General features: G+C 32.6%; 1 protein-coding gene across 2 annotated transcripts in view; it reads right to left on the bottom strand.

Moving 5' to 3' along the window:
• Positions 1 to 14,952, bottom strand: part of shisal1a (shisa like 1a) — a 56,860-nt gene that overhangs the window by 22,031 nt on the left and 19,877 nt on the right. For both annotated transcript variants that reach the window (XM_005164700.5, NM_001030141.1), the window contains exon 3: positions 1,751 to 1,964. In XM_005164700.5, coding sequence (XP_005164757.1) covers positions 1,751 to 1,964 — 214 coding nt within the window. The remainder of the gene's footprint in view (positions 1 to 1,750; positions 1,965 to 14,952) is intronic.

Genomic DNA, 14,952 nt, shown 5'->3' with positions numbered 1-14,952 from the left:
TTTGGTCAAATGAGCGAGTCCATCTGATTGTCAGATATTTTCTCTGTGGGCTTCAGGCATAAACAAGCCCTGCTAATATTCAAACGGCAGGCATCAAGTCTGCTGATCTGCTGATCTCCTGCTCTCTGCTTTAGAGACGCTGGATCATTTCGCAGACTGCACTACTTGAAGAGCCTGTGGGCAAATGGAGCCTTCTGTGGTCATTACAGCCCTGGCAGAGCTTGAACATCACAGCGAACAGGTCGAAACCTTGTCAGAGAAGCTGGAGTCTGTCAGAGGCTTTATATGGATGGAGAAGCTATGGGTGAATATGTATGGGGGAGTAACTGCTTTAGGAGGCATGTGCTGAGAGGATACTTCCATTCTTGAGCTTATATTATGCAATGATTAAAATAATAAGAGAAAGGGAATCTCAGCATCAGATAGTGTTTGTCAAATTTGAGAAAAGGAAGACATTCAATTGCAAATTGGTATGGTTTGCATGTCAAAGAAAATAGATTATGCAGATCTATAAGTTGGCTTTATTTATATCAGTGTAATATTTTTGCTGCTGCATTCATTAATAGAAAGTTTGTTTGTTATCAATATTTCATTGTTATAATTTGACAAAAGAAAATTGTGAATAAAATAATATTAAACTATATTGATGGACAGATTAAATTAAATTAAATTTCTTTTAAAATATTTTATGATTTTTAGTTATTATGATCAAAACTAATTAAATTAAATAAAATAAAATGTTTCTTACGAAATAGATTCAATATTCACAGAAAATAAACATTAACAATTTATTGATTAGCTTTGTTTTATGTTTGCCTTTTCTAATCAATACTTTTTTCAATACAATAAGTTTTTAGTTTTTAAGTATTTATTAATTAATTAATTAATTAATTAATTTATTTATTTATTTTTATTTATTTAATGTTTGCTATTTCTAACCAAGCCTTTCTTAGAACCAAACCTATTTTTTCAATCAATATTTATTTTGTTAACTCTTTATGCAAAATATTTATTTTAATTAAATTTAATTTTATTATTATTATTATTTTTATTTTTTTTATTTTTAAATTTATTTTAATTGTATTTTTATTTTATTTTATCACAGCTTTATTCTGACTAAAAGTATTTATTTCAAAAATGTTTCTTACATGATAGAATAATTATTGAAAAAAGAACATTATTTATTGATTGATTGATTGATTTTATTTGTTTTTGCCTTATCAAAAACAATAATAATAATAATTCTTTACCTTTATATAGCGCTTTTCTGGACACTCACACCGCTTTACACATTTTGGGGGGGAATCAGACCGCACACCACACACCAGCTTATTGGTGAAAAGGAGACACAGTGATGAAGCCAATTATGATATGGAGATGGTTAGGAGGCCATGGACAGAGGCCAGTGGGCAAATTAGGCCAGGGTACCGCTCTTAAACTCCTACTATTTTTTGAAGGATATCCTGGGATATCCTCGGTTTAGTGTCTCATACAAAAAAATGGTGCTCACTGAGCAGTATAGAGTCCCCATCAATATACTGGGGCATTAGGACCCACACAGATCGCAGTTTGAGCACCCCCTGCTGGTTTCACTTACACCACTTCTTCAAAACTTATTTTAACAATATTATTAACACGCCATGCTAAATATTAAATGTATTTTAGAATTTGTTTTCATTCAGTGCCCAACAATCCCAAACTGCACATTAGTAATACAAACGTATTAATTGTATTCATGGAAGTGACTCACTTGTGAGCGAAGCTGTCTGAGTTGGCTGTGAGGTTGAGCTGCATGACGCTCTGAAACTCAGTCTCGTTGCAGCAGTACTTGAAGGCTGTGTTGTTATGATGACAGCAGAAGATATAGGTCTTGTTATCAGAGAGTCGCGGGCAGTGGAAGCCGAAGTGATAGCGCCCCTTGTGGTCGGAGTAAGGCTCACACACTCTGAAGTGCGCAGAAAGAGCTGCAAAGATAAAACGGAGAATGAAACATTAAAGAATAAAGGCTTTCACGGGTCGATAGTGCTGAGTGATTTCAAGCAGCTCAAGATCTGATGAAGGACTTCTTGATGGAGATTATTGGGGTGGAACAGAGAAGAGATTTACAGAGCAGATCTTTCATGTCTTTAGCAATTAGAGCTTTGGCTGCAAACACTGCCGGATTCATTAAGGCAAGACACTGAAGGTGAATAGGGTATAAAATAACTGATAGTTATCAGCTTACTTCCCCAGTTGATTACATTAAGAAGAATATTTAAAAAAATAATAAAATAAAATAAAAATATTAAATTGCACTTTTTCTAAAATGTTATGTTTAAATGTGCAAATTGGGTGTTATTTAATTAAATAGGCACTAATATACACACAATTCTAACATAAAAATTTAAACGCCAGATAAAGCCCGATTAAATATTCTTGCTTTTATAATACTTTCTTTATTGTTTTTTCAAACATTCAAACACGACTTACAAATTTGATGCAACATTCACACAACAATTGACAATAATATATACAATATGCAAACAATACATACAGAAGTGAAATAATAATAGATAAACACAATAATAAAAAATACAAAAAGATCAATAATAATAATAATAATAAAATAAAATACATACAAAAAATAAATTCAAGCAAAATACTGACCTTCAGTTTTAATCTAAAATAGTCTATAACTCTTCAATTTTATTATTTCCTGCAAAATGTATGTCTTAAAAATAATCCATGAATGGTTGCCAAATTTTATAGAATTTCTCTTTCTTTTTTAGGGAGAATCTGAATTTTTTCAGTTCCAAATGTTTGATTACACCCCTCATTAGATGTATATATGAACAGCTTACTGTTTCCAGTTTAATGATATTAACCTTTGTGCTAGTAGACTGACAAATGGAACTATATTTTGTTCTGTACTGTTTTTATCTTGAAATCAGGAATGCCTAACTCCAGTAAAGAGATCTGGATCTATTGGCTTTTTTTTTTTTAGAAAAAACATTTTCCTAGTAAGATGGTATTTTTGGGCAGCTCCAAAACATATGAGCCTGTGATGCCAGCTCTAGCCCACACCGACCACATGCTGGGTCCACTTCTTGAAATATTATACTAAGTTTTTTGGACCAATGTAAATGTTGTATTACTTTAATTTGTATGCGGCCATGCCTTGCACAAACCGATGATGACCTGTGGATCTGTTTAGGGGCATCTCCCATTGCTCATCAGTAGACCCACACAGAAATCTGCAGATTTCCGCAGATTTTTTACCCATCATTGAGTCTATGTATTTACTTGTGTATATGTCTGTAAATTTATATTTATTCTAATTTTAAATGAATTTCACAATGTGATATAATAATAGTAATAAGAAAATGTTTAAATGATTTATTTACAAAACAAAGTTTAAAGTCATATTTTTTGTCTTTTAGTAGATATATTATATGAGAGACTTGCTTTGTTTACTAAATAAGTGGATCTAATTGGATTTGCATTGAAAACATTAAATAAAAGTAAAAAATTTATTATTTTTTATTTCATAAATTAGTTATGATACTCCTAAAATTATTCCACAATAATCTTCAGATTTTTACAAAGTTCTCAGCAGAAATAGCAAAAAAAAAAAAGAAAAAAAAAAGTGTCCAGAGATTCTGTTTGGGCTAGTCATTAGCGATTTCAACATATAAATCTTCCTCCTAAAAGGATTTTAGGTATTCTAATGTTGCTGTGCTTGTTAACTGGAAGAGCATTCCATATGAATTACCTCCTTTTTTATTAGGGTCATCAAAGTTATAATTTCTATTAATGATTGATTTAGATAATTAGGGCACAGTGGGTTGTTTTGTTTAACAAAGTTTCTAAATATTCTTGCTTTTATTTATTCATTTACAGTTTAAGATATTTTTCCCCCAAATTTCTATTTATCGGAAAGACGTTTTTTTTTTCAACACATTTCTAAATATAATAGTCTAAATATAAAACTAATTTCGGTCCCACTTTATATTAAGTGTCCTTAACTACTATGTACTTACATCAAAAAAATAAATACAATGTACTTACTGTGTTTATAATGTATTTGAGAACACTTGTGGTGCTTTTGAGTTGGGATAGAGGTTGGGTTATGGACAGGTTTGGTGGTATGGGTAGGTTTAAGGGTGGGTTAAGGTGTAAGGGATGGTCAACAGTGTATTTACAAATGTATTTACAAAAGTTAATTACAGATGTAATTACATATATGTATTTAATCAAGCATAAGTACACAGTAAATACATGTATTTACACAATAAGTACATTGTAACAAATTATTAATTCCTGTGTAAGTACATATTAGTTAAGGCCACTTAATATAAAGTGGGACCCTAATTTCTAATAATTGATTTCTTTTATTTTTGCCATGATGACAGTTCATAATATTCTACTAGATATTTTTCAAGATACTAGTATTCAGCTTAAAGTGACATTTAAAGGCATAACTTAGGGAAGTCATCATTAAACAGTGGTTTGTTCTGTAGACAATCAAAATAAATATTGTTTAAGGGGGATAATGATATTCACCTTAAACTGATTTTTAAAAATGTATATTTTTATTCTAGCTGAAATTAAACAAATTAGACTTTCTCCAGAAGAAAAAAATATTATAGGAAATACTGTGAAAGGTTCCTTGCTCTGTTAAACATCATTTGGGAAATATTTGAAAAAGAAAAAACACAAGAGGGCTAATAATTCAACTGCATTGAATTAATTCAAAATTGCATTGAATTAAACTCATGCTTTTACAGAGGACATTTATCAGCCCATAATTCAGGAAATACTGTGAACAGAGAGACAAAACCAAAAGTCAGAACTTCTTTTTTGAAGTGAAATGGTGTATGGCCTATAATCAGGCATATTATGTGAACAAATAACTTGGAGAAAACCTTCAAAATAAAGATAAGAATAAAACTGTGACATTTGTTGAACATAAGTGCTGCTGAAGTGCAGATTTATGACTCAGATCAGGAGAAAATTCTGAGACAACAGCTTTTATTATGGATTGTAATTGTAGTCTACAGACACAACAAAGTGCGACAAAAGGAACTCTTGAAAGTGTATTTTAGACCTTTTCTTTCCATAAGACTGAAAAAAAAACACTTTATGAAAACCCTAAAAGCCCAAAATCTCAAAATTGACAGTTACAGGAAAAAAACACTCCTTTCTGGCTTTCTGAAGTCCATTCTGTGGCACATTTCAAGCCCAGAAGCATGAAGCTTGAATGTTTTTGATATCGCACTTGACATAACAAACGTGTTCAATGCCCGACAGCAGAAAGAACTCTCCATTGAACAATCCTGGCAGCGGTAATTGCTGCAGATAATGAAGTTCGCAGAGTCTTGGAAACATTACAATGACCAGGCAAATAAATGAGCGAGTATCTCGGCCATTCCTGCGTTTCTTTTCCAATGCAAAATTGTGCGCTCGTCAGCAATGCCCATAGAGTCGCTCCTAAAGTGCACCTGCTCATCTCTAAAGCTTCATCTGGAGCTTTATGGAGAAGAAGGACGCACCGGGATGTCATTTGCATTTAGATGAGGGCTGTCAGAGAATGCAGGATTGTTAAGTGGAATGGACAGGAACACTTGAGTTGGATTTGATGGCCCTTGTGTCCGTTTTTACAGTGTAATAATGTTTGTGATGGAGGCACAGATTTTTTTGGACTGTACAGTTGAGTGAAGGATTTTTCCATATGTATTCATATATACAGAAACAGTAATAAACATTTCATCAAAGTTGGCCTAAAACTATTAAATAACAACCCTTTTTTTGTCTTAAGATAATTTTGAAAAACGTTTTGACCCTTCCAGTGTTGTCATTCTTAAATTCTTCAAATATTACAAAAACATAATAGACATTTTGTGAATATTTTGTCAATATTTAGCTAGTTTCACTCTAATTTGACCATAATGTTCAAAATGTAACCATTTTTTTTATTTCATTATTTAAAAATCTATTTTATTACTTTATTTATTTGTTATTTTAGTTACTTAATTAGTAATTAATTAAGTTTATAAACATGAATTTAACAATCAAGCATGTATTAGTCTCAATGTCTACTGAATTTATCCAATTTAGAGAATTAAAAACATTTCAAAGTGTGAAAAGTTAAAGACTGTTTCCACCTTACACTGGAAAATAAGTATATAATTGTGAGAAGTTAACAATAATAATACATTTTAGTAAATTTTTTAAGTCGGTACTAATAAAGTTCCACTTCGACATATAAAACTGCCACACAGTAATTTTGCATAGTAATTTATTTTTGTGAATAAAGAAAACTGCTCACACAATTCTTCAGAAATTATTTTAATATGAGCTACTGACCAGGTGCTCAAGAAATATTTTTTCACTGTTGCCAATGATGAAAGTAGTTGTATTCTAATATATGTATGTAGATGTTCAAGGCAAGCACTTTCTGCCAGTGAGTGAGTGCGCAAAACAATAATAACTCTTGTAAGATGTTTTTTTTTTTGCATATGCACTGGTGTCATTTCACACAATGTACTTCTTGTGCTCAAATAAATCACTCATACTATATGTTTCTGTCTATTATTTTACAATTAAAAAAGAATTGGTTTGTGAAAAGACAAAAATAGTTGTCAGAAACCTTCAGTATACAGTACGTGTTGTCATCAGAAAAAGGAGAAAATCACAAAACATTGCCTCAGAACAATAATTGCAGAAATTTATTTTGCATGATATTGCCATCAAATTCAAAACATTTACTCAAAATATGTGTGGCCTTTGACTTATTACTTTTCTGATTTGCCCCAGGACTAATTTTATATATTTGATTATGAAATAATAAAATGTTTAGTGCGGTGCAATTTTTTTGGTCACACTTTATTTTGATGGTCCAGGAAATTACATTGCATCTACATGCCAACTAATTCTTATTAGATTATAAGTAGACTGTTAGGGTTAAGGTGTGTAAGTTGACATGTACTTGCAAAGTTTCTTATAGTCAGTTAAATGTCTGTTGAAGGAGCAGTATCAACAGATATTAAGCAGACAGTCTACTAATACTCAAATGGACCATCAAAATAAAGTCTTTTTAAAAAATTTTTTACATTACTTAAGCTTGTATAACTTTTCATTTTGAGCATTTTATACTATAGATGATGGATAATAAAGCCCAAAGTATCTTCTTTCCAAAGATACATGAACTGGTAATGTAGACCAAATTATTTAGCAACTGTTACTGTTTTAGTTTGGAAAGGTCATTTTTGAGAAAGTGCCTCTGACTGTGAGGGACAGAAGGACATCTTCTGCATGCATTTTGCAGGATATCTTCATTAAATCAGAAATATAAAAATATAAACACTTGGCTTTCAAGGGACATTTTTTCTAGGACATTACATTAATGTTTCACTGTGTTTGTATATGGAAAAACAATCATTGAACACAATATAGTTTTTATTACTTCATAATAGGGTTGGGCGATGTCGACCAATTTGGCATCATACAATGTCTAATGTAAAACATCTCGATGGACGATGGCATCATTGTTGTCGTAGGTGGCAGTGAATTAATCATTTAAAAAATAATTAATAAATTTACAACGAATCAATTATTTGTAGCCTACCGTTTCAACTTCTTGACCTGCATGGTCTTTGTTTTACCCTTAACCAAATCATAAATAAATAAAGACAAGTTACACACAAATTACCACCTGTCAGTCACTTGTTCCGCAGGACTCTGGCATGAATAGGCAGAGTGATCTGTGTCATTATAATCGCGTTGACAAACTTGGGTGATAACTAAGTACAAACGTGAAAGCGAAAGATTAAAGCCGTGTACTGACACTGGGGTGGAGGATCATGATGCCGGCTCAGCATCGATGGATGATGGCATTGTCTATCGACCCAGCCCTACTTTATAATGTATAACTTTTTATATGAAACTTCCCAGATGGACCATAGTAAAGCTTAAGGTCTCTTTTTTCCAATGATATCTAATTTGTATTTTTAGCTTAGTGAGGTCAAGAACTGTAATTATTTAAAGTTAGGTAGGTTTAAATCCCCAAAAGAGAGTGCTGGCTAAAAGTATATATTTGTAAAACAGAAAGTTCAAAAGAACAGCATTTCTTTGAAAAAGAAATAACTAGCAGCTTTACAAATGTCTTTCTAATTTCTATCCTTACATTTTTTTTTTTTTAAATAAAGTAGCGATCAAGAAGACAGTCATGATTTTTTAATGGTGAGCATTATAGCTTCAGACCTGTCAGACAGGCATCTGTCCATCTAGACTCACCACACACAGATATTCCCACATTTCATTCTCACTTTACTTCTTCTGAAATGAGCATAAGCCGAGGTGTTGTCTGTCAGTGCTGAAGCCTGAAGTGGGTGTTGATCGTGTGCCATACCAAAATAAAAACACTTAAATACTCCTGCTGCCACGATGAAAAAAACTCTCCAACAGGTGGTTTTCATTTCACACCCCAGCTTTTTCTTTTGTTCTTTTATTCCTCCTCTTACAAATATGAGAGACCTGCCTTATTGCCTGGCTTTCTGCCGGTTTGGTTGATGGATACACAGCCTGAGCTCTGCCAAATAACTTCCCCTGTAATACTGGGCTCTTTATAGGGTCAAAGGTGGCACTGGAGGGCTCTCTGGCCCGCACTGCTGTCAGCGCTGATTTATTCCCATCATTACCAGGCTCTTCGTATGCCTGCGCACTCACGTAATTGAGCGGTTTGGTCATTAGCGAGGGGTCAAACGCGGCGAACGTTAAATTATTTCCTGTGTCGTAATATTTTTTCGCTTCTCTTATTCAACTTCGATTCGTGGCAATTAACGATAAAGGTTCTTGTGTCTATTCCAGCTCTTGCGAGTCTTTTCCATGCCTGAACCTCCTCTCTGCTCATTCCTCGTGAAGGGGAATCATTGAATTGATATATATACAGACAACTTAACATAACATGGCACGTCATTCTCTGAACTTTCCGTTTCAACATTTTTGTCAACTTTAATCAATGTCATTTCAGTAGAATTGATTCAGAAGCTATTCTGACTCACTGAATTAAATACAGTTGTGATTCATATGGATTCATAAATGTTTTTGATTCGCTGGTTATTTCTGTAGCTATTCAGACTGATCTATAAGTTCACTGTTTCATACTATTTGATTTACAAAATCTTTTTTTTAAGTCAGTATGCATTCAAGCTGATTCACAAATACTTTTCAAATGTTATTTAAATAGCCATTCAGACTGATTTGTAAAAGTTTTAATGCACAGAATGCACAGAACTAGTCATGGGACGACAACCGCTTTCAATGTATAAAAAGTCAAGATTTATAAACCGCCAACATTATAAACCGCCAACACCACCTACTGTAATGTTCCTACGGTATATAAATTTAAATATATATATATATATATATATATATATATATATATATATATATATATATATATATATATATATATATATATATATATATATATATATATATTTATTTATTTATTTATTTTTAACGTTTTGTTTTACGTTTTTTAAGACAACAGGATCTTCTGCAGAAAAGTTATCCATGACACCATTTTTAAATAGTAATAAAATCTGTGTTTCGGAGCCTAATGAAAACAGCAGAAGTCAATGATTCATTTGAATTATTTAGCCTCACATGTTTGCTGCTCCAAAAATTTAAAAAGTTTCTCAGTATAAAATATATTGTGTTCAAAGGGGAAAATTTTTTTTTGTTTTTACCTAGACATTTAAAAATAATATATTTAAGAGCAGTAATCGCAATCACCGTGATACCGTGACTTTTTTATCCAAGGTTATCATATCGTCAGAATCCTAAACCGGCCCATGTCTACACAGAACTAATTCAATTCTATTTAACATTAGCCATTCAAACTAGTTCATAATTTGTTTTAATTCACTATATTTAACTCAGAATCTATTCCAGCTGACTCATAAGTGTTTTGACTCACTGAAGTTCATACAGTTGTGAATCATACTGCTTAAAAATGTTTTTGATTTACTAAGGTTATTTAAGCAGCCATCCAGACCGATTTATAAATTCACCGATTCACTTATTATAAAATCTGATTAACTTGAGTAGAACTGACTAAAATCGGACACTTATAATCAGACGAAGCTGCTGCTGAATTTAAGATTAATACATTTTTGATTCTCTAAAAAGTTTTGTTCATTCAGTAGCCATTCATATGGATTTGCTCTTCAGTGGTGTGCAGTTCTCTTTCAGCAGGGAAATTAAATCCCACTGAACTGAGCTAAACTAAACTTCAACTGTAAAAACGGGACTGACACAGTTTCAATTTCCTAGAACTTCTATGTTATGCTACTTTAACACAATCTACATTGTAAAAGCGCTATAATAAACATGAATTGATTTGAATATGGCATATTTTTCATTCAAGTTGGCTCATGCAGCAGTTGTAATGTTTTCAAATAACCAGTTTCGATCCCCTAAACCTAATCCACTAAGCATTCAAACTAATTCATAAATATTTTACTACACAATGTCTGCCTATGGTTTTTGCAATGACCATGAGCAGAACCAAAAGTCCAGTTTTCTTTAAAACCACAGAACCATTTCCCAATGCTGTTTTACATTGAGTTTGGCGAACAGACTCAGACTTCTGCATGCTCCTTCAGAAAGTTCAGCTCTGAATACTAAAGACTGCACCAGGATGTCTGTCTTCGCATACAAAAGGCATACAAGAATATTGAGAGAAAACCAAAGATGAAGAGTAAATCCCTTCCCTGTGAGTTCAGTCAAGAGAGCCCACTAAATGATTTAAGCATACACTCTAAAAAAATGCTGTGCTATTATAACCCAGTGACCTGTTTGAACCCTATTGTTGGGTCAAATATGGAGAAACCTAAATGTTGGGTTACATTTTTTTGGTCACAGTTTATATTAAGGGGTCTAAACTAATATGTACTTACACTGAAATGAATCATTTGTTACAATGCAATACTTATTGCGTAAATACATGTTTACATTGTATTTATGATTGATTAAATACCTGCATGTGATCATATCTGTAATTAATTTCTGTAATTACATTTTGATTTACACTGTTGATAATCCATTACTTCTTAATCCATCCTCAAACCTACCCATTCCAACAATCCTCTCCCTGACCCTCCCTGTATCCCATCTCAAGAGCACTAGAAGTGTTCTGCTATACATTATAAACACAGTACATTGTACTTGCATTAAAAACAATTAAATGGTTGGTAAGGCCAACTAATGTAAAGTGGCATCAGTTTTTCAATTAAAATTTTCAACCCAGCGACTGGGTTTGTCTGAATTTGACACTAAATTTGGTGGAAGTAAAGAGTGTACAGACATTACCATAAATGGATAAGTATTGATTTTTATTTTTTATTTTTTAACCATAAATAGGTTTTAAATTTTGGATGGGTTATAATGCCTCATGAAGCAAAGCACAAGCTGTGTGGACTCATTAAGGTGAAAGTTCACCCTCTTGTAGGAGTTTTGGCAGCTGAAGGAAGTCAGCATGTGTTTTCTGGCAGAGCAAACAGATCTACCTGGATGTGTTTTATAATGATGGCGGACTGTAGCTTGCGCTCATTATAACCAGTTACACCACGCTGAAAAACATTCCATGAAAGAAATATTAAATATTCACAGATGTTGGAAGCAGGGCCCTGTCCTCAAGTTACCTTTGGGTAATCGTGTCTGTCTGTGTTAGAATTAACGTGTCTGCACTCGCTGGAGAATGGCTGCTAAATGTTTTATGAACGACACTGTGCGCTGTTTCTCCATGACGGTCAGCCATTAGGTTTGCGGAGGGAACAGACTATCTCTACTGCTGTCTGTGTTCACTATAAGGACAGAGTTATGCTTCATTGGGGATATTTATCTCTTCCGTGTCGGTTGAGATATGGCTCAGGAGTTACGTAAACAATCTCAGAAGTCTGTGTGTGAAACTTCTAGCTCTGCTTGTCTGCTGAAAACAGTGGCCCTGCAATGGCTCTTAGTTCTTAAAAAAACTTAGAAAACATTGATGTATTAAATTAAATTGATAATAATAATAATAATAATAATAATGATAATAATAATAATAATAATAATAATAATAATAATAAATTAAAACCTTTCTTAAGAATTGAGCGACAAAAATATTAATAATTATTATTTAAAAAATATTAATACAATATGAATTGTGTTTTAAAACAGTATATTATATATTTACTAGTTATTTTGCAAAACATAATTAAGTTTAAAGTACAATTACATTTTTTTAAGGTTAATAAGTTCAACTAGTCAAGTTCAGTCAATTAGGCAAGTCATCGGACAATGGTGGTTTGTTCTAGCCAGTTGAAAAAAAATGTATTTTTTTGAAAAAATATTTTTAAACATTTTAAAACTGCTTTAATCCACCCCCCCCCCCCCCCCCAAAAAAAAAAAAAAGAAAACATATAAAACTCTGAAGGAAAGGTGCTCTCTGTTAAACATTACTTGAATTGATAACATTTGAAAAAGAATGCAAATTTCACAGAATAGCTGACACAAACACTGTTAAAAGTGATTAGTTACTTAACTTTAGTAAAAGGAGGAAACCCATTGCCTTAAAAGTGACAAGTTCAATTTACTTAAAAACGTAAGTAAACCTGTAATAGCTGGCAACTACTGATTTCACTTAATTATTATAAATATTCCTCTGGGAAATGTCTCTATGTCTCTTGGAAATGTCTGACATGTCTCCATGTCGCTTGGAAACATTGTGCATTTCAAATTATGTTTCATACAGGTGAGTGGGCTTGACAAACCACTTGTAGAATCACTCTTTTGTGTTATGCGCCTGACACTGTATCTAAACTCCATCTTACAAGAACTCAATAAGGAAAAGTTAGAATAATTTTATCACAATTATGTTGTGTTGCTTGCTTTAACCTTAAAGAACGGTTTTGCACAATATTAAACCTTTAATACCTCTCTTGCACAATGTCCTGTACAACATTGTTCAGTCTAATGTAAAATATACTTGTATGTATTGCCTGTCTTATGTGTACTGTTAAGTATCTTAAAGTAGCTCTTATGTCCAATGTTGTGTTTGTATTTATGATTAATTGATGTAGCACCGTTAACCTGCAAGACACAACATTTTCTTCCTCTGTATGTCCACACATGTACCGGAATGACAGCAAAGCTCGACTTAACTTGATTATGAACATGGTTAATTTACTTTGTAAATTTAAGGCAATGAGTTTACTTTGTTTTTAAAGTAAAGTCAATTAATTGCTTTAAAAGCAGCCGGTTTACTCACTTATTTAAAGTAAAGTCAAACAATTTCTTTTTACAGTGAATCGTTATAAAATTTAACAAATCAGTCAAATCAGTTAACAAATTTAAGTGAATTAAACATAAAAAAATTAGGTTGTCCCTAAAAAATCTCAAAAATTGTGTTTTTTTTACTTATTTTAATTAAGTAGTTTGAACAAGCTGCAAAAATCAATCAATCAATCAATCAATCAATCAATCAATCAATCAATTAATCAATCAATCAATCAATCAATCAATCAATCAGTTATTCAACCAATCAAACATCAATTAGTCATTTGTGGTATTATAAATGTATTTTAATGTCATCATTAATCAGTCATCGTTGAGCAATTATACGTTACAGTTTACTGTGAGCATAGTACATCAGATTTTAGTCCACAGCAAACCATTTAAACCTGTCAAGATTGGGAATTGCTCTGTGGAAATAGCATTAAGCAATTTAGCTCTGATTTTTGCCTGATTTACAGAATCCCCTTAGTGAATCAGGTGCTAAAACAACACAAATAGCATTTGCTAATAAACAGCCTTTAAGCAGACACTGTTCATTTGCAGTGAATTCCCCAAGAGTGTGGGACTTGTCTTGAAATATTACACAGTGAATGAACAGGGCCCCAAAAAGAAAAAGGTATTTGTTGAAATATTCCCCAAATGTTTCTCTAAATACCTCGTTCAGTTCCTCCAACATCCTTTTACAACAGCAGAGTCTTCTGAGTTCAATCCAAACACGCATCTGTCATCATCGCCTGGCATTTAATGTAATTGCATAATCAGACATGAGGCCTTTGTACTGTTTGTCTTATGGGAAATGTGCTTGTAGGTTTCGCATTCATCTGAGGACAGTTTGATGAAATGTTCAGGGCCCGACTGAGAAGATGAACAGTAGAAAGAGATCTTTTGCTTAAAGAGTTTGGCTGGAGTTAAAAAGTGAAAGCCGATTAGATTAAGTTGATTCAAGCAAAAGAAATTCAGCCGAATGTGAGCTGAATGCAAGTTTTGGAAACAGAAGTTCATTAAAAAGTTTCGGCGCAGATGTAGAACTCTCTGTATATAAATCATTAGCCCTCCTGTAGATTTTAATAACTTTTTCAAACATCTCCCAAGTGCTGTTTAACAGAGAGGTTGATTTTCAACACATTTTTGAAAATAATAGTTTTAATAACAAATTTCTTAGAATTAATTTATTTTGTCTTTGCCATGATGATAGTACATACTATTTTACTAGTTAGTTTTCAACATATTATTCTGCTTTTAGTGCAAATTAAAGACTTAAGTTAGCTAGACAGCAATATTTTTTCTGTAGCCAATAAAAAAAGGGGGCTAATATTACACCCGATTTGAATGTTATCACACGATTAAATTGGCATTATCGGTGTAAATGGTTAATATACTAACAGAAGACTCCAGATCCAGATCTGTTTTTACAGGTTAGACATGAATAATATATTAATAATAATAATAATCAGTTGGTGTTTAAGTGTGGAGTTTGCATGTTCTCCCTGCGTTCGCGTGGGTTTCCTCCGGGTGCTCCGGTTTAAGTTGGCGGTTCATTCGGCTGTGGTGACCCCGATTAATAAAGGGACTAAGCCGACAAGAAAATGATTGAATGATTGAATGAATGAACTTCAGACCGCAGCCATATGT

This window comes from Danio rerio, chromosome 4, assembly GCF_049306965.1.
Source record: "Danio rerio strain Tuebingen ecotype United States chromosome 4, GRCz12tu, whole genome shotgun sequence".
In the NCBI taxonomy this organism is placed as follows: Eukaryota; Metazoa; Chordata; class Actinopteri; order Cypriniformes; family Danionidae; genus Danio; species Danio rerio.
The sequence above is the reverse complement of the archived record's forward strand: the minus strand, read 5'-3'. Positions and strand labels throughout refer to the sequence as shown.